Source organism: Anabas testudineus, chromosome 8, assembly GCF_900324465.2.
Source record: "Anabas testudineus chromosome 8, fAnaTes1.2, whole genome shotgun sequence".
NCBI lineage: Eukaryota > Metazoa > Chordata > Actinopteri > Anabantiformes > Anabantidae > Anabas > Anabas testudineus.
Window position 1 is genome coordinate 6,520,439 of NC_046617.1, and position 21,173 is coordinate 6,541,611.

At 39.8% G+C, this 21,173-nt stretch overlaps 1 protein-coding gene across 2 annotated transcripts; it reads left to right on the forward strand.

Moving 5' to 3' along the window:
* Positions 1–544: 544 nt before the first annotated feature.
* LOC113161863 (myosin phosphatase Rho-interacting protein-like) lies at positions 545–20,465 on the forward strand. 2 transcript variants are annotated; one of them, XM_026359680.1, is made up of 22 exons: positions 545–763; positions 3,134–3,211; positions 3,331–3,396; positions 3,784–3,935; positions 4,029–4,113; positions 4,332–4,494; positions 5,862–6,012; positions 7,749–7,863; positions 12,226–12,324; positions 13,146–13,202; positions 13,344–13,412; positions 13,506–13,595; positions 13,705–13,814; positions 14,094–14,610; positions 15,249–15,338; positions 15,432–17,723; positions 17,903–18,050; positions 18,341–18,458; positions 18,555–18,714; positions 18,919–19,020; positions 19,788–19,874; positions 20,085–20,465. In XM_026359680.1, exons 1-22 carry the CDS (start codon positions 638–640, stop codon positions 20,223–20,225), a joined length of 5,016 nt encoding a protein of 1,671 aa, XP_026215465.1. In that variant the 5' UTR covers positions 545–637; the 3' UTR covers positions 20,226–20,465. The 2 variants fall into 2 exon arrangements, with proteins under 2 accessions (XP_026215465.1, XP_026215471.1); XM_026359686.1 differs by having other exon boundaries at positions 12,226–12,315.
* Positions 20,466–21,173: the final 708 nt, after the last annotated feature.

Genomic DNA, 21,173 nt, shown 5'->3' on the forward strand with positions numbered 1-21,173 from the left:
GACTTTACAAAAAGCAGTCATTGGTGTCATTGAGGCAGAAAGATGTCCAATATTTTACAAAAAGATATTGGATATTAGAAAAAAAAAAAACGTCCAAATAATTAGTGAATATTTGTATATAAAATATATTTAATAAATAAAAGTCCAGTTTGGGACCTTCATCATGGCAATCTCACTCAAATAAATCTCAACAATCTCACAACAAAATCAATTAGATAAATAAAAAACATAGTCAAATTAAATGTGTTGCAATTCCTGGAGTAAAATTGCCTGCTCATATGACCCCTAAATTAGGAGGTAGACTAAATTACTTCACTTTACATTAAGTAGAAGGTAGCAGAAATATCTGACTCACATGCATCATTGCTGAAAAATCCCAACTCACCTTTTTTAATAAGGGACCTTCATTTCGTCATTGAATTGCACTTCTCTTTTCTTTTCTACATGCTTTATTGTGAAGGTCATGACCGGATGTTGTGCCGCCTTGTCGTCAGACGTGACCATGACGACAGCAGTCAGCGGGCAGCTCAGTGTCTGACAGATGTTCGCCGAGGACGGTGTCTGCGAGTCAGTACCGAGGAAAACAGCACCACGGCGGTCTGTGTTTGGACTATTCACCGCCGGAGAGAGCTGAAACATGTCAGGGGAAAAGGCCACGAATTCCTGTAACAAATTTCAAGCTAACATTTTCAATAAAAGCAAATGCCAGAACTGTTTCAAGTCCCGGGAGCTGCATCTGTTGAACGACCATGACATGGGACAGGTAACGTTGAACTGCACCGTGTTATTATGACACACAAAGAGTTATTTTACTGTACAATTATCTAGATTTACTGAAATAAAATGTACGTTTTGACGGGGTCTTTTACCCACAAAAAGGAAAAACTAATTGTAACGCAATATTAGCATTCTTCAATGTAGAATGGGGTCTGTCGGTTAGCTAGCATTTAGTTTGTTTCATTACAAAATAACCTTATTTATTTATGACTAAACTTCAATTAAACATAAAAAGGTTGAAGTCAAAGTTTCATATTTTCACATGTTGACTGAGTAATCCATTCATTAATTAAGTCTGCAGCCAACGATTAACATAATTTCATTATCTAGATTACTTTAATATGGTAAAAGCATCAATATCACATATTTGAGAATAAACAGCAAATATTTTCATAGTTTTAATGCTGTTTGTCATATTTTAAAGTGGGATCTGAGCTGTGTTAATTTGAAGATGGCACCTCCATCTCAGTGAAATGCTTCAACATTTTTGACGTTTAATAAATGACTCAGTAGTTAGTTGAATAACTACTGTAATTAAAGATTGATAAAAAAACAAACAAAAAACACATTTTTACTGGCAACCTTATTTCTAATTGTAAGAAAAAGGAAGTGAATTGGAATTCTGCATATATGTTGTATGTACAGAAGTTGATGATGAGCACTGTCTATTTCAATAACACACAAATCATTGTATTGTTCTGGCCCATCTTGAATACATCATTCACGGTGTAGGTTGAAAATATGTGAACCCCTAGGCTAATGACATCAACAAAAGCTAATTGGAGTCAGAAGCTAATAAATGGAGTCCAGTCAATGAAACCAGATTGAAGTTGTGGGATAGAGCTACTTTGACCAAACGCAGAACAGTCAGTGAGGTAGATTAAAAAAGAGCAGCCTGACACTCCACCGTGCTACTGGCAAAACATTTGGTGGACTGAGTTGTTTGCGGAGAACTCACAGTACTACACATGGCATAAAGAGGAAGCTGCATGCCAACATGAAAACGTCGTCTAAAGGTCTCTTACAAGATAATGCCCAGGTGGATGTTCAGCTGAAGTGCTTTGGAGCGGCTCTGTCTGAGCCCAGACCTAAACCCTATTTAGACACAGTGGAATGACCTTAAGAGAGCTCAGGTAGGTCTGTAAGGAGCCATAGTCCTGCTTCTGATTGTATCCAGGTCTGATCTGCAGAAACCAGGAGCTCCTGTTTGAGGCGACTGCTGCCAAACGAGGTTCAACTATTCATTAAATTCTAGGGTTCACTTCCTTTTTCCACCAAAACTGTGAATATTTACAGTAATGTGATTAAGCACATTGTATTTGGTATACTTGTAGCTTAGAAGACGAAGATTGGATTAAAATTATATACAGTATATATACAGTATTTATACAGTATACAGTATTGGTCACTAACTCCTCTTTAATAGTTTGTAACTTTAAAAAACATTGTTCCTGTGAGTCTGTCATGTTAAGGTGATGTAAGAAGATGATCATGACGCCTTCCTACATGCCTCACATTGTTAAAATAATTTATTACTGTGCCCCCTTTCCGGTTGTCACTGCCCTGTAATTTTACCACTGTTGCTCAACCTGCAAACACTACAAATGGTATTACTCAGACGCAGTGGAATACGCTTACAGGGAAAAGCAGTTTGTTTGTGTTTTTTGCTACAACTGTGGTGCATGTTTTCATTAATGTACTGCAAAACTGCAAAATGCAAAGCTGTGTAGATGTTACATAAATAATCAACTCTTTAGTCAAAAACAAATTTTCCCATGTGTCTGCATTTTCTCACTTCTTCTTTGTTTTCATAGATGATTAAAAACATTTTCCTGTCTTCTTTTTTTTCTGCTTAGAGCAGAGCAGCATAACATCCTTAGGCCTTACATTTGCGCTTCTGTAACACGGCTTGGCATAATTATTTGGTTGAAAATGCATTGCCATCTGTGTTAATCATTGATTAATAAGCTTTTGTATTTTCCCAGCCAGTGTTGCAACTCACAGTTATTTTCATGATAACCTAATCTGCTGAGTTTTCCCAGTTAATGGTTGAAAGGTCAACCTGTCTTGTTGTGTTGACACAAATATTTGTGAAGCTGACACTTCACTCATCATCACTCATCATCACAAGCACTAATCTAGTTTATTGTCAATTTAACGTCACATAAAACAAAGAAAGACTGCTAATTCTGACTTCTAAAAACCAGGAATTAGGGAATGATTTGTATATTTAACAATGACGTTAACTGACAGATACATATAAATAGTTACTGATTAATTGTTACTCTGTGAGGTGATTGCAGTCTTTGCTTCTACTTCTCTAACATCAGTTTGCACTTTCCCTCCTGACCAAAAGGCAAAACCCATCTACGGAGGCTGGCTGTGTTTGGCACCTGAAGGGACAGATTTTGACAACCCCATGCAGAGATCGAGGGTAGGACATGACGAAACATGGTTTAAATCCACACATGTTTTACCACGTCTGTATCTGTGCTTTTTCTTTATAAAGAGTTTGCCGCCGTGATTGTAACTTTAACTGTTTTTCAATGTTAGAAATGGCAGCGTCGCTTCTTTATCCTTTATGAACACGGCAGCCTGAGCTTCGCCCTGGATGAACTGGTGAGAAAATGCTCAGATAGTGAAACTGAACAAAACCATTGAATTGTAATCAAATCATGTATGAGGCAGAATTGTATAGTAGGAACTGGTATTTAAATGCATCTGCATGTAAAGTACGTTGGGATAAAGCAAGCATCTTTAGGCCAGATGTCATGTGCAAAACCACAACAGATGATTTGGGCTTAGCTTTTCCTCTAATGCACACATCCCCCTCTCTCTGTGATCCCTCCAATCTCATTCCCTCATCTCTTTCATTCCACACTTAACACCACAAACTACTTTCTGTTTACCATTCAGTTGCTCTCTGATAAGTCCTAGCAATGCAGTTTCATTGAGTAGCTGCCTAACCTCTACAAGAGTAATTTAGATGCTCTGATTCTCCTCCAGCCAAGCACTTTGCCTCAGGGGACGGTGAACATGAATCTGTGTACAGACATCACAGATGCTGAACCCCGGACAGGCCAGAGAAATGCACTCTGCATCATCACGCCAGAGCAGGAAATATTCATCCGTGGCGACAGTAAAGAGATCATTAACGGGTCAGTATAAACTGGAAAAACAATCTCTTAGTAGTGACGTTTAAATGTCGAAGTAATGTCTTTAAACTGCTGTTTTCTGTGTTTTTTCATCAGGTGGAGTGAACAGCTTGCAGTCTATCTAAGGACTAACAAACAAAATCAGAACAAGAAACGCAAAGTGGAGCCTGTGGCCACTCAGGTAGCCAAACAAATGTCCACAGTGCTTGACTATACATTCTTACTGTGTTTGTCCTGCTACCTACCATTTTAAGGAACACGGTGTTCACGTCAAGGTCTACACTAGACTCGACCCAGTCTGATCCCCTCAGTGTGGCAGAGAATCTGTTGGTTGTTCGATTGAGAAGTTTGGATTTTGGAAATTTGGTTTTAGTTTATACTGAATTATTGCTTTATCAGGAGCCCAGTCCTGCAAAGATGGCTGCGACAGATACAGGTTTTCCATCTTCAGAATGCTCTGCAGTGTCCAGTCGGTGGCAGGAAGACCAGCTGGGTAGGAGACCGGATGTAACCTCCATCTGGACTGTGACAGATCCCCCAGGCCCAGAGCAGACCCCTGCAGGTGCAACAGGCGCAAAAGACACACACACACATACAAAAACACACTCTTTTATGTCCATCAGTCAGTCGCAGCCATTTCCTGACCTCTTTCACTGTCTTAACATCCTGCAGATGTTCACACGCTTACATCTTTTTATTTATACATTTTATTTAACCCTTAATCAGACATGTAGAGTACTGAGCTGGAGGGGGTAATAACACAGACTGGTAGACAGAAACAAGCACTTGCAGATGCACTGAGAACCCAATGTCTCTAAACACAATCCACATTTAAGTACCTCTTAAATGTCCTAACAGGCTTGATAATCAACAAAGGACAGGAGCTCTGTCCATGTGACAAAATGGATGCCAGTACCCATCTGGCATCAGACTTAATGCAGGGTGTGACAGTGTCCTCTAATGAAGACATGGATTAACGCCTAGTGACTGTGCCTATGGGCCGCTTCATTACAGCGGTGGAGATTAAACGCAAGAGACTCTGTCAAACAGGATGGCCGTCTAGTGAATGATGCTTTGTCACAGAGTGTTTCGTAACAGTGTTTTGTTCTTATCACTGAATTCCTGGGCCATCGCTGCATCATTAAATTCTGTAAGGTGTTTTCCGCTGATTATTTCTTTGACTAATACACAGGGATGTCCCCTTTAAAATGTGCCAGATCAGCACAAATACAGATAAATTATTTAGTCTATAAAGTGGCCATTAGTCCCTGTTGATAAGTGCAACTTTGAAAGAAATAGGTCAGTGAAGATAGAAGATAGGAAGAATCCCTTGTGGTCTAGATACTGGTAAAGGTAAATGAAGCATTCACCTTTACCAAGTTGGAAGGTGGTGGGGAGGAGGTGATGGAGGTGGACTGTATAGTCATAGGTTTGGAAGGTAGAATGACAGCAGCAGAGTGATATTTACAATAATTTCAGCAAACCGATTTAAACTGGTTCACGGGGAGAGGCTGTGGTTATGACACAAATGAACCCAGTTGGATCTTTGACAGTTGAAAAGGCTTGAAAATGGATTCAACTCCCATATGTGCCTTGTTACAGTAAATCTACACATCAGTATACTGTCAGAAACTATGGTGACAGATGTGGTTAACTATTGCTTTGAGTTAAAAAATATCTTAAAGCATTGAATCTGTGAGCGCAAGTACAAAACAAATGTGTCAAAAGATAGCATCTTAAAATCAACATATAACCCTAAAAAATGCCATCACAGTCTACACACATGCTTTGCTGTTTACTTGTATAAATATCTCAACTAACTTTCCAAAGCAGCTACTTCAGATACAACTCAATACACTGCGTTATATTGTCCTCCTGTCACTGTGTCTGGCTCCATTCTGAAACCTTTTGTGTTGATTTAATATTCAGGGAGAATGTCTACCGACCTGTGCAGCAGAAGCAGTTTCAGTAGCCCAATCTCGGGCTTGGCGGTTGATGACCATGGCAGTACCAAGCATCTGGCTGAGTCAAACAGCACAGGCTCATTAGAGAACGACAAGAACCGGGACCAGCACAGAAGGTTAGGAATAATCTGGAGAATATTAACAATTTCCAGCCAAATTTAAAGATAACATGTGTATATAACTCTTATTGTATAGTGTTTCTGTATGTATGTTTGCATGTAATCTGTGGGTATTTGCTAACAAGCGTTTAAACTGGCTTGGCAGATAAAAAGGGGGTAAATGTGCAAGCAATTAACGCAAAGGACAGCCATTGCCTCTCTACTTCCCCCCAATATAAAGCTGAAAGCCATCACACACTGCTAAACAGCAGATCAAAGGCTCACGCTCTACCCCTCCATTAGAGATCGGACTGCTGTGTTTTTAAATTTAGCTTAAAGAAACCCTCCCAGTTTGTGCCCCAGCAGCATGCAAACTGGTCACGTGAGGAGAATACATCCCAGTTCTACACTCATTGCCGTTTTGGGAAACAAAAACACAAAATACGTATCCCCCCTCCAAATAAGGTCACAAATTCCAAAACTCTGGTGTAATTAGATATCTGCTGCATTGTTTCTCAGGACCTTAATGCTGACTGTCTGCCTGCCTGTCAGGGAAAGACTTCAGTTTGAGAGCACATGACTGTCGGCACCTACAAGAGGCAGGGAGGGAACAAAAAGAAAAGTTAATTTTGCTTAGTAAAACAGAAACTGTTGGATTTGACATGACTTTTCCATTCTGCTTCAAAAAAGGGAACAAGACAAGTGATGTGAAAGTATATATTTGGATCTAAATTAGTCTATTGATTTTTTTCTAGATTCTTTCTTATAAGGTATAATGTCAATCTGTCAGGGAACTGCAGATTAAGGAAATCACATTATATGATTATTAATATATTATATTGACATTAATTCATGTGCCTCTTCTCCAATCAATACTGTATTGGTGTGAAGTCAAATCAGGTTTATTTATGATGAAGAAAACCTAACAACCATACTTGTCATTCAGTCATGTCTTTTTTTAAGCTAACACATTAATGTGAACATCTCTTATATGATTAGTTGAGATGTAACCATGAGAGTTTACGTAGTACCTAGTAATCATTAGGTGTTTTTACTTGTTGTGTGTTAATTACTTAAAACCTGTTTGCATGTTAAGAAAAGACAAAAGGCAATAACGTTTTGTGAATGTAAATTGTCAGAACTAACGAGGTGGCTGCAGTACATTATGTGATTATGCACATAACAGCAACAGGGAGTGCTGCAGCAGAAACAGTGTGATCTAATAAAAACATGAAGATTCACTGAGAGATTTGATGATTTACACTAACTTACTAACCATTTTCTAATAGTCATATGATGCTTATATGAATAATGTAAATGTGATTTATTTCTGTGATTTGTGGCATCTGCTTCCCATCAGCACATTTCTTTCCTAAAGCATGAAGTCCAACTTTTAACTGACAACATTGCTTTTTATCAGAGTTGTGTATACATAATATCAGGCTACTTTAGAGTCTACACAAAACACCTCTGACTGACATCAGTGAGAATGGAGTCAGTTCTTATTTAGTTTCTTATTTAGCTTTGCTTACACTCAGAAGACAAAGATCTGGGCTGCTCAGAGTGTCCTCTGGGCTCTTGTCTGTTGCACAGGTGCTGTTTAGAGTTCATTATGAAGCTGTCATCATCAGTGTTATGGTGGTGGAAATGATGTCAGAACCCACCTGTGTGTTAGCGAGAGTCAGAGGAGCCACAATATATGTATACATTGTTTGTCCTAGGAGTTTCACTAATTAGCTGTTCGTGTTTTCCAGCAATGACAGCATAGCAGAGGGGATTCTGGGATTGGAGGCCTCCAAGAAAGAACAAGAAGCTGGGGCAGCTGTTTCAAGGAAGGGCAGGAGTGAAGCTCGCACAAACAAGCGAGAGGTAATCACAGTAAACACGTGTTTAATTTGTTTATATCTTAGACACATTGTCAGAGTACATAAAATGCCATCATACTTTATTCATATGATTATCACATAATCCACCTGGATTTTACTATGTTTATTTAGCTTAATAAATATGATAGGAGAGCAGAGCGTAATGGAAAAAAGAAACGCCTAACAGCATCTGAGACGCTCTGGCAAAATACCAACAGTGTGTCAAACCAGGGAGAGTCAGATATTGTTCTGAGAACACCTTCTAACACACCTAGAGACCCAAAGTTTTATTTAATGCAGTAAATACTGTACTCAGCCCTGCAGTCACAAACTGTTCGGAATCTAATAGATCAGCTAATAGATCATACAGTGCGTCAGAGTTAAAGTCTCTCCTCTTCCTTGTTTTACATAGCACATTTAAAGGAATATTTTAAGGACTACTTAGAAGTCCTGAACATTGTTGGGCCTAGGATTCTAACAGCAGTCTCATGTTTTTACTGACCCAGTAATTATCTGTCACTTTTGTAGCTGTTATTTTTGGAGCACATGTATTTTCTGAATGTTGGGTCCTAGTTGGACAAATTCATCATCTTGGACAATTTTGGGGCAGGTTTTATGATGCACTGTAACACAGTTGCCACTCTCCTAGAGGTGATTTGTTCTTGTTTTAGAAACCACACTTTTAATTGTTACCTTTCTCCACTGATATTGACGCTGTGGTCGCTCACTCCTTCCTGTTGGATTGCCTGAAGCATGTTGTTTCAGGCAATTTCACCTCGAGAGTCGAATGATTAGTTAAATATTTAAAAATCTGACTTGACTTTAAGACGGACTGGCTGAACTCTAATATCAGCACTGGATAGGTGACATATATTTTGTTTTTAACAGTGACTACAGAAATGATACAGCATGCAGGAACTTGCAGAAATTATACAACATGTTTCTCAGGGGAAGCTACTTGAATATACTGGTATTAAAAAACACTCCCTCTAGATGACTAACCTTGGAAGCATTCTGGATACATCCAATTGGGAGGGGACCTTGTGCGATGCCCAGAACATGCTGATGCCATCCTAAGAGTCATGCACCTAGCATGGCTAAAAATACTAAATGTACCTTGAATGCCTAAACGAAGGCTCTGCCTGCTAGTTTACATTTTACTTTACAAACACGATACAAACATAAAGGAAAACCACATTTTGGCGATTTCATATGTGTTTAAAGCTTTAATCTGCCTCCACACAGTAAAACACAGTACTAGCTGTTCAATCTTAAAGTATTTTATTTTCAAGCACAATTAGGGCAAACAAGGAACATAAAGTGAGATTAATGATAATTTTCTACAGTATGTAATAGCAACCTATTACAAACCAGCGAGAAGAGTACAGAACAAACTCAAAACTAAAACTGTCCTTTTGGAATCATCAACAAATTATTAAGAAAATAAGATTTCAGGGCTTCACCATCAAACAATTAAAACCCTTTTTCCCAACTGTGGTCAGTCACTACCGTATGATAGTAATAATCACAAATCAGTAAGGTTGATTAATCTCTACGTGGGCTAAACATGATTAAGAACAGTAATTGCATGTAGATGTAGGTATTTTGCCTGTACTGGAACAGGCTGTGGGCTGGATTGATTGGACCGTGACTCACGCAACCAGGTGTTATGCAGAAAAATACGTCACTTAAACTGTGAAGCTCTGACCTGATCAAACACTTAACTTCAAACACAATGGATCTTCATTCATTCAAGTCACTTAATAGTTTATATTTAACCCTTGTTGAGTGGGTGATGATAAGAGTTTGTTGTGAGACGTGTCAGTCTAGCTGTATCAAGGCTTGTGTTTTTTCCAGCTTATGTTAGAGGGTGCATGTGTCAGCAGGTGGGAGAGGGGTGGTGATTCATTTGGAGCTGCATTTTATTTGTTACTAGAACTGGTTTTGATGCCCTGAAGTTGTTCAGTCGGCCTACGGTTAGGTTTTGTAATCTGACAATTCCTCTTACAGACTTTTTTTCCAGAGATTCCTCTGAACTTTAATGAGATCCAGTGTAACACTGGGAGCCAAGGCTCTCAAGGATTTTTAAGAGAACCTCTGCATGTGTTGTTCTGTATTTACTGAGCCTGATAAACTCTGGGGAGGCTCTGAAAGTAGTGCCTCCATTTCTCCACGCACATCTGTTTGTGAATGATAGTCACTGTGTGTTGTCAGACTAGACCCCGCTGATTAAAGAGGTGAGTAAACTGTAACAAGTGTCTGTCTGAGTGTGACACAGCAAAAAACAGAACAACACAACAAGTCCACAGGGTGTTACATAAAGCACGATTTCAAGTTGAGCAATCAGGCCTACTTTCATTGAATTGTTTCATTAAGGAAGTTTAACTAAGTCAGATATTATTTACCATAGAAACTGATATGTATGAAAAGCACTGGCTAATATTAAAGACACAAAGACCTGAAGTACAGAAAGTACAGTCCTTAGACATCAAGCACTGATCACATCAGTTCTAATTGCTCATGATTTTTAGGCAGATACTGATTTGATATGTGAGTGTTTTTGAAGTTAATCAGATAATATAAACAATCTTGAAACTGATTATTTGTAGGTAAAGCGTGAGTGTTAAAGTGACATTCATCAGGTGAACACGCTGTTACATCCAACCAGTTCATTGTGGGGGCATAAAGGGCACATGTGGGACAAGGCTTATGGCATTAGGGTGATAACGCTTTCAGTTCAGAGCTTGAATTACTCAGTTGTCCTAAAAAAGTTATTCATTTATCATATGAATCAGTCTAAACTTTTTACATGGATTTCCAGGCTCCAGAAATGATCTTTCTGTCTATTAACTACCTGGCTGAAGCCTTGTGTGAAGTGGAGTTCACTGAAGTGGAGTAATGTAGTGTTTCATACATTTTGGAGGCTTACTGTACATACATTTAGGCATTTAATGATACATACTAGTGCTTTCTCTACAGCAATGATGGCAAAACGGCATTTACTCAACTTCACCAGATATGTTAATTTATACACGTGTATTATGAATGCAGATGTCTTGTTATATCTTGATGTCTTGTTAGAACATGAAAAGGATTGTGTTAAAATGATGGAAAAGGCATTTGTCTCGTGATGGCAGCAAAATGCAGGATTGTTGTAATCAGTGCTTTGTGTTTTGGGTGTGTGTTTCAGAGTCGTGAAACAAACCGGGCTTGGTCTGCTCACACCAACTCTGTTTATGAAACAGATTAATCCTGGCTCAGCATTTTCACAAAAAAACACTTTTTTTCCTGAACCACCTTCTTGAAACACTCTTCAGTAGCCATTGCACATGTAGAAAACATAGTAAAAGTATGATCAGAGCAGTGCAGCACAGGTGGTCATCACTGTCGCAGCTGTCAAGCTTTGATTAAGCACTCACTCTCATTCCAGAGGATTTGCTTTTTAAATATACCAGGAGCTCTAGTTATCATGTGATGATTTGTATGTCTTTGGGTGCGTTTGTTTTGTTAACCAGGAAAAGGTCAGAAGAGCTTGTCCAGAGTTCATTCAGGCCTCTGAGCTGAGATTCCCAAGACAGCCTCTTCCTCCCCCCACTCTTTGTGGAGCTTCTTCACTAAACAGAGGACAGGCTCTGTCTCCAGCGGTCAGCGATTGTTTGGGAAAGAAAAAAAAGACGAGTTCACACCGCTGCCAGAGCACTGTGTTGTGTGCTTGGAAAGTGTTCAGCGTAAATGCCAGAAAGAAACACAAAGAATGTTCTGTAACGATTAAAGTGCTAATTTTTTCCCCATTAAAGTGGTTATATAAGAGAGAAGAAAGAATCTTTTGAATAGCTCAGACACAAGCAAACAAAAAATCTTGTTTAATTTAATGCTATGTAATCCAAACTCTGATACGTGCTGTTAAAGCAGCTCTATGCGCCAGCATGAAACCTGATCATTAGGAGCGGGCAGGAATCTCAGTCAGTTCTTCTGGACTTGTGGCATCATATTGAAACGTAAGACAAAAAGCTGCAGAGTATCAAGGATTATGTTCCCTCTAAAACCGTTTCATGCATTCCATAGCCAAATCCAGTCATCCATGTGTAGTTCAGTGGTGATGCGAGTTTAACAGGAAGGGGAGAAAAGCCTGTAGGGCTCCCCGCGGTGCTCTACAGCAGGCCTAATCCTTACAGCTGACATCTCTGCCAAGTAACCAGACTATTGGTTACTCTGGTTGGAAGAATGCAGGCTGCACATACAAACTTTGTCCAGATTGAGAAAACACGTCACGTCTTTGCATCAGTGAAAACCTGCTTCTGATGATAATGCTGGTGATGTAAGGATTTGTTGAACTTTCAATGTATTGACTATTTGCCTTTCCCAGAAACTACAGTCATGTGGAGACATAACCCAGCTCAGCGTTCCCCATCCTCACAGAAGAGCCAAATCTCTGGACGGCAGAACATCAGACAATGTAATGACGGTAAGCCACTACTGCTACTTTTTCAGCAAATGCTACTTATTTGTTTTAAAATGATGCATTATCGTACACAGGGAAGTATAGCCTTTTTAAATTCAGTGTAGTCAAAAAAGTACGAGAGCCCCATGTGTGCCCCTAGAGGCCACACAGCTCCATACACCTCATGTAAACAGGTTTTCCTGTTCTTTGTTCGCATATATTGTGATCAAAATCATGATGATGTCATCAAGATTAACAGCTGGGTGCCATTAAAGCATCACAGAAGAAAGGAATACAGCATGGTATTAAAAGGGGGAAAACTATGTAGAAAACATGATGGGAATATGATGTTTCTGTTTCATGTATTATTGTATTATTGTGAGGAAGGTTATGGTCTCATTACTCCACAAAGATCTAGTGTTTTCATCTCTTCTGGCTAACAGATCATCAAATGAATGAAAAAAAAGACTCAGTCTCTTGAGGAGAATGGGGGGTAAATAAAAAAAGCAACTGTGAAAAATCAGGCCCTGAACTGGAGTCAAAGATTTATATATACTTTTCAGTGATAATGAATATTTAATCAACATTGTTTGTGTAGATTTACATGAATAATATATTATTTATTTAGAAAAATCACTGCAGATTTCTGTAGATAATAGTCTAATGATAAAATGTGTTTTTCTTGCCACCCTCAAGTTGGGAACCACTGATCTTGATCACTTTTACCTAAAGAGTTCAACTACTTACACTGGGCAAAATAACACTTCTAATGTCAAAATTAAGTGCAAAGGTTTCTTCTGTTTAGTTCTCTAAACTGTGGCTTTTCCATTGTATTTTCCTTGCAGCCAGATCTATTGAACTTCAAGAAAGGCTGGATGGTGAAACTGGATGAAAATGATCAGGTAAAAAATTTTTAGTCCTCAACTAAACCAAAAGTTGAAGATTAAATGTATGTTGATGATTTAAATAATCCCTATACATCCCATATCTTGTATTGCCGTCTAGCATTCTGTACCTTTCATATGTGTTCTGCTTCTCTGTAGTGGAAGAAATATTGGTTTGTACTTTCCACTGACAGTCTGAGATACTACAAGGACTCAGTAGCTGAGGAGGTACTTTTTTATATATTGATTAAGTTATAAAATAAATCATGGCATCTGTGTTCAATTCAACACTTAGACATGCTTTCTGCTTTCTCCTCTCAGGCATCAGCTGTTGAGGGAGAAATCGACCTGACAAAGTGTTATAATGTGTCTGAGTACCAGGTGCAGAGGAACTACGGCTTTCAGATCCATGTAAAGCTCCACAGTTCCTGTATTGTACTTACTGGTCAATTCTTTGTTTTGTATTGCAGTTCCTGCTTTAACAAGAAAATGAGTTAAATGCTTATCCTGTATCTTGTAGACCCCCAAGGCTGTCTACACACTGTCTGCCATGACTGCAGGGATACGAAGGAACTGGATCCAGGCACTGATTAAAAATGTACATCCTGCCAATGCTCCAGATGTAGCTAGGTAAAGTTGAATTAAAATACTTCTGTGGAACAGTGTAAACTAGCCGAAGTGGGCCTAGATTAGTTTTAAATGATCTGAAATATGCTCATCCCAGGTGCTCAAATTCACACCTTCAGATATTGTACTTGGTCTAATCAACAGTCCAAAATGAAAAGACAAAGTCAATTAATGATCGAAACTGACCATATTTATCTGTTGAGTCAGTTAATGGATTAACTGTTTAATTCATAGATGGTGATATTTTCCTATCCTCTAACATCTAACTCATCTGTCATACAGCTTACCTGGCCACCAGATTCCCTGCAGCCCACCTGAAGCTTTCCCCAAACCAGATGTGACCCGGGACTCTCCCTCTGCTGACGTCCCCACAGACAGAGACTTTCACCTAAAACCCAGGAGTGTGATGGAGCGACGACAGGAAGGTCGCTACAAAACCTTTGACTGGGCTGAGTTTAGACCTCAGAACAAACTGATACTTGAGACAGATCCCCAGAAGACTGAACCTCCGTGCTTGCTGGAAATGGGGGACCTGGAGAGACGGAAGAGGCGGGAAGAGAGGAGAAGGAGATATGAGAGCATGCTGGGCTTATCTCTGGGCTGGGAAGAAATTAAGGAGAAGACAGTGGGTGGCAGAGCACTGAGTCCAACATCACACCAAAAAGTAGAAGAAGAGATAGAGGACTGCTGGAAACAGGTGGAGAATACTGTGTTCAGACTGGAGAGGACAGTCCCACTGTATTCTGAAACCAAAGATGCTGCGGACATGGAGAATTTGCTTGACAGCTACAGGAAGTGGGTAAGTGCATACCAGTATTGTTGGACTGAATTTGCCTTTATGAAGTGTAAGATTGTGTTTTGGGCTCCAAACTAAATTTTGCAACCTACAAAGCTATAGTAGGGTGCGAGGAGAATTACAATATATGAGACTCTACATAGCATTTTAGCTGCTTAGCTTATTATTTTGATCTTTTGGCACATTGTCTTTCATCTGGATTATCATGGTGTAGGCAGCAGTTTTCAATCCAGCTGGTGAACATAGTTGAACATTTAGCAGCTGTATGTGAGTATGACACCAAAATAGCAAAACATGAGATTAGTACTTAACTTAAATATATCAGGTGGACAGAAACATGACTCTAAATGAATGCTCATGTTTCTCAGTGCCTGTTGAATGTGTACAGTATGTAAGCCATGGAAATCTTCCGCCCCCAAGTGGACACAAAAGTAATGGTAACGATTCAACTCTCATGTCAAAGTTTTGTTCTTGCATTTTCTTCTCTTAGTAGTTTTTAGAGGTTTAGTATTAATGCATGTGTTGTATATGTACTGTCAGGGTTGTTGAGGGTCAGGGAAAAAAACTTTATACATCTGTTTACCCAGGCTGAGTAGTACCAACAAACCAGTGTCCATTTAACTGGTTGTCTGTTGTTGCAGGTTGAGGATCTAAAGGCCAAGCTGGAAGAGTCTGAGCATCGGAGACTGGAGCTAGAATCTCAGCTGAGTACAGCAGGATGTCAGCAGCAGGTCTGCCCACAGCAAGATCAATCTGTATCTGTCTGCAATGTTTTGATCAGTCTTTGTGCTTATTCTCTTTTTTTGCTTTTTCTATTTTCTCAGCTGGACCCGTCACTGTTTAATAAAGCAGATTTTTGCCCATGGGGCACAGATAAAAAATCATCAAACAACCACACGCAGACCTTGAAAGATGTCTATGAAGACTCCAGAGAGCTCTTACAGCAGCAGAACATCATTGCACAGGACATTCAGGAGCAGCTCTGCCTTTCCTCACCTTTCTTACCAAGTCAGACACCCAGCATCCTGCTGCATGATACAGAGGGCAATTTCCAAGAACTAGGAGATTTGCTTTCTGACAGTGTAGCCATACGTTTAGTATCACCTCCATCAAATAACCAAGACTTGCTTTCTCTGAGTGATGGACAAGCTGTAGAACTACACTTGGACGTTGCAACAAACACTAACCAGAACCAGCTGGACAGAGAAGACAGTGAACTGTTTCCCTCCTCAGAAACACAAATAAACAACAGGGAATATGATTCAAGTTCATTAATTCTGGAAAAGTCTGCAGAGGGAGATGATAACTCACTAAACTGTTGCATAGAGCAGCACATACCTCCTGACCAGGCAATGGTGAGGAGGCTTTCACAAGAGGTGGAGCTGCTCACCAACCAAAACAAGGCCCTCAACCAGCGCAACCAGGAGATGCTAAACCAACTGACTGAGGCAGACCGTGAGATAGAACGGCTGAAAGCAGAGCTTAGCAGCAGGTACACTGAGCCTCATCATCTTCTAGAGGTGGAACAACAGGGAAAGATGAGGGTGGAAGATCTGGAGAGTGAGCTGAGCTTGAGGAACCAGGAGCTCCTGGAGGCTCAGACACTGATCACCTCTCTGGAGGAAAACTTGAGGGAGGCCGAGGCGCTGCCACAGCTAAATGTCCTAGCAGACAGAGAGGAACCAGGCGAGGTGAAAAGCAACTGTGCTACGAAAGCAGAGGAATATCTGCTCCAGTGTTTTAAGGCTACTGAGGCTAAATTATCTGAGCTGGAGAGGCAGCTCGACCAATCAGAGCTGACCTGCAGGGAGCTCCAGGCACAGAACTCAGACCTGAAGGAAACTGCTGCTAAAGAGAAACTTTATGGTCATAGAGCTGAAAAGGTAGACACTGACATCCAAAGGCTGAATCAGGGGTTAGAGGAGGAAAGGATAGAAGATATAAACAGATGGGTCTCTGGTGAAGAAAGGATCCAGCAAGTGATGGAGGGGATGGTCATGAGGTTACAGGCTTTGAGGAAACTATTGGAAGTGATTGACAGGTTGGATTTAGCAAATGAAAGTGAGCATGAGGAGGAGAAGCCTACAGTGGAGAGTCAGGTGAAATGGGAAGAAGGTTTTTGGAGCAGGCTGCTCCATGAATTGCAAGCCAACGCTTCCCAGACACAAGAGGAAAAACATGTGGGAGCTCTTCTTCGTGAGGTGACAGAACAAATGATGTTAGAGAAGCAAGTGTTGCTTTTAGGTCATGGTCTACTTTCAGGCTCAGATGAGGGGGATAAGGGCGAAGCTTTGAAAGATCTGGATATTATTGGGAACAATGCAAGTGTCACAGCAGCAGAGCCCAAAAAGACAGATGAAAGCAAGATCTTTAACTGTAATGACCAGGTGTGTGACATTGAACATTTTAAAACAATGACACAGATGAACATTTCTTTGATAAATCACATCACCTCCTCTGTCAGGACCTCTGCTCCTGAAAAACTCCAGTATATGGCAGACAGACTTCATGATTGTCACCTTCCAGTTCACCTTTGGTCTGGCCTTATTCACTCTGCAGCCACTGAGGCACTGTACTGCTGTCGTTTAAGCAGGCTTCAATCAAAATATGACCAAGACCGTGAAAAAGCCAAACACAAACTGCTCACTTCTTCTCTCAACTGCAGCAACTGTGCCAAACTGATGGCAGAGAACGGGGAGCTAGAAGTTAGATTACAACAAGCGTCCTCATGCGTCGATAAGAGGGACACGTGTTGCCAGACAGATGAGACTTACTCACAGGGTACAGAGCTACAGATAGGAAAGGAAAGTGTTGCAGATGAAATCAGGGAAGAAAATGTGCAGCAGGCACCTGAAACAACAGAAGACTGTATGGAAATCCTAATTTCAGATGTTGAAGGTCATTTGGGAATCGAGGAGGTCTCAGATGAAAACACAGAGAAAAATGATGAAACCCTCAAGGAAACAGTTCCAAGTGAGGAGATGGATCAAGTGTCAGTACTAAGAAGGAGAGTGGAGGAGCTGGAGGAGCTGCTGTCTGTCATGATGAAAGAAGACTTTGATGGGCAAATGAGTTCTGTGCAGATGCAACATAGGAAAGAAATGGAAAAGCTGAAGGTATGTAGTTCTAAATAGTATTTTAATATTCAAGCTGCCACCTATTTTTACACATCAAATGGTGTTTATGGGTGCTTATGTTAAAAAAAAAAGATTTATAAACATACTGTAGGTGACAAAGAAGCATAAAGGCTGCAAGTACAGTGTTTGCCTCATGTGAGTGTCTCTTGTTCCTACAGGCCACATGTGAGCATGGGTTTGCCTCCATGGAGGAGTCTCACCTGAAGATGGTGGAGGAGCTGCAGCGTCAACACCAGCAGCAGGTGGAGCGCCTCCTGATGGAGAGAGACAGACTGTTGGAGGAGGAGAGCGCTGCCACTGCAACCGGTTAGAGAGAGTCTGAGCAAAAATTTGAAAATCTTGGAGCATTTTGAATTTCTTGTAGATCACTAGGATAGGAGATACCACAACATTTTGCTAAGCTGATGTTGGCATCTTTAAATGTCTTGTTAAAAAGTATAAGAAAATCCTCAAATATGAATGTAGTTAAATAATAGTGATCAGTAAGATTGTCTGAGTAAATGCTTTATTTATATTTCTATTTGTTATAAGCCGATTCTGTTAAGATTCTGCAAACATGTCTCAAGGACCTCCCTCTTGTGTTTCTGGTCTCTCAGCAATTGAAGCCATCAAGAATGCTCATCGCCTGGAGCTGGAGAGGGAGTTGCAAAAGAGATGCCAGTCAGAAAGCAGCAGTGGAAACTCACAACTGCAAGACATATACAGGCAACACAGGTACATTCAGTTTTCCTACCAGCTCTCCATTATCCATTATGACAGTGTTTTATTTTGGAGACATACTTTTAGAAATATGTGTTTGTGTTTCTCAAGTGAGGAGCTCACCTCCTACCAGCAGGAACTCGAAGTTTTGTCACAGCAGTTCTGTCTGAAGTGTCTGGAGAACGGACATCTTGTCCAGGCTCTAGATGCTGAAAGAAAGGCCTTGTGTCAGTGCCAGCAGGAAAACCAGGACCTGAGGACCAGAAACCAGGTGCAAGCTGCAGTTCACACTCTTAATTCCCCCTTTGTGTGTTTCTCTGCACATTTATCCTGCTCTATAAGTCACAGTGTTAATATCAGTTAGATGAAACTCTAAATATGACAGTGTTTGTAAAGAGCTGTTTACTTGTAAATAGAGCTAATTGACATCAGTAGGTTTGAGGGCTGAGTGCGATATTGTATTTTCCTCGTACAGGAGCTGAGTGGCCACCTCGCAGCGGAGATCACCAGACTGTGTTCTCTAGCCAAACAGGACGACTTGCCGCTCAGCCAGGGAATGGATGTCTACGAGATGGAGGTAAGTTTTCTCTGTAGAAGAAAAGAAGCAGTTAAAATGGGACTTTATGATCATAAAAGGTTTCTTTTATGTTCTATATTAGGGCTGGACACAAATATCCAGATATCCATTCATATGAGTATTTAGTTTTCCATTTTGATATTCAGATATTCTTGTAGTTAGTTAGTGAAAACACGAGAAATCTTTAGTCACGTTCGAGCTAACTAGCAAATCCCTTATTTTAGTTTTTATTACACTTTGGAAAAAGTCCCAACTTTGTATCTTTCTATTGTGGACGGTGAGGGAGCGTTTCTTTCTAGGTGAACCAGTAATTGAACTTTCTGTGGAGTTGTTCTAAGCACAAAACTTTTATGTCTGGAGCATATCTATATGTATGACTTTTCAACTGTCCACCATAATCATGTGTGTTTACTGCCAAACTGAAGCTAGTGTCTGAAAACGTTGTGTGGTGACAACAGGGGCACCGTCTGATGTTGACTGTTAGTATTTATAAGAAGAGTGCAAAAAAACCCTAAAATTCAAACTATCTAATACATTTCTATTTTTACTCCATATTATAAATCAGCCTGTCTATCTGTTGTAGAGGCTCAGCTGGGATGTACTGTTTACTGAAACTGATTCTGTCTGCTACAACTTTAATTGTGTTAGAAGGTGTTTATTCTCAGACCTGCAGGACACAGAAGTGTAAACCCTGTAATAATGTCTGTATGTCATATTTGTATTTGAAGATTGCATTTAATTGTTTACATTAACTTCTTTTTCTTCAGATTACTCTGCGAGTGAAGGAATCTGAGGTGCAGTGTCTGAAGCAGGCGAACGCATCTCTGAAGGACGAACTGCAGTCAGCACAGAGGGTGAGAGTCACACATCAGCAGCTGTTTAGAGAGTCTGAACGTGTGTAATAATACACTGCAGAAAACATGACTTTATAAAGAGTAACACTAGTGATCACGATTTGTCATGGGTGATCAGGAAATGAATGGAGACAGTGTACAATGTTTAAAAAAAACAAACCTGTATTTTTTCTGCAGTTTGTAAGTTCTGAGATTTCTGTCTTGTTACAGGACAAGAGGAACGCAACAAAGAAATACAAGGACATGTACACTGAGCTGAGCATTGTGAGGGCCCAAGCAGAGAGAAAGATGGACGAACTGAGAGAAAACCTGAGGCTGGCTCATCAGGCTCTGGCTCAGACTTCACTGTGAATTGTCTGTTTTGATGATAGCAGTATTACATGTGTCTTTACTGTACCTTCACTAGTACTACTTTACTCTCAGTATTATAAAAAAAAATGTCCTTAAAACACAAACAAACAAAAAGATTCCCTTCCGAAACGTATTTGTCTTATTTGACAGATACAGGTACTCCAATCCACAAGCTCACGTCATGTCACGTTTTATTTTTGGTTTTCATCTGTCCGATTTGAGATACTGTAAAGATAACCATAAGGTCTTGTGAGGCTTTTCTGGACCAATTATTAACCTTGATAGATTGATTTCTCCTGCAATAATCCTGTGAAAGTGCAAATTGTGATAGTGTTTCATTTATTTATTTATCTTTTTAAATATTTGGATTCACCAAATATTATCACAAAAAAATAATGGCTTACTTTGTGTCGTGTATATATTTTATCTGTACAGCTTTGTCATACCGTAATACTTTAATATGACTTGAGTATGAGTATTCTGTGTTTTTTAGATATGTATTTTGTTTTCTGGTGTCCTCTGCTGTATGTTCCTTGTTCCTTTTTTAAGCAATAAAAAATATCTTAAATTAAACTAATTTAAAAATAAATTCTGGAGAGTAATGTTAAGATCCGTTTGTCATACATAAACTGTCATTTATATTTGTACACTGCAGTGTTATTAATACAAATTCATTATTTTTATTAAATTGGCAGATTAAAGCTATAGCTACTTTATCAGGTGTTTGTTTGTTTGTTTAATCGTGCAACAACATCTCATCACAACATTTTGTACACGCAGTCTCAAAAATAACAGCTAGTAGAGTCAAGTGCTGATCCAGGAAGCTACAGCAAAAGGATCCTGGGGCTAAAAAAACGGAGATAATTCAGTGTTGTTCCTGGTAAGAGGGCTGTGAAGTTATCATAAAAAAATTAACTTAACTTCCGAAGCGATATTCCAAGAATCAAA

Excerpts from the sequence above, each read along its gene's own strand:
- LOC113161863 (XM_026359680.1), top strand. The coding sequence starts at position 638 with ATGTCAGGGGAAAAGGCCACGAATTCCTGTAACAAATTTCAAGCTAAC. Across the intron at positions 13,596-13,704 it reads ACTACGGCTTTCAGATCCAT|ACCCCCAAGGCTGTCTACAC; the intron begins GTAAAGCTCCAC and ends TGTATCTTGTAG. Across the intron at positions 19,021-19,787 it reads TGGATGTCTACGAGATGGAG|ATTACTCTGCGAGTGAAGGA; the intron begins GTAAGTTTTCTC and ends CTTTTTCTTCAG.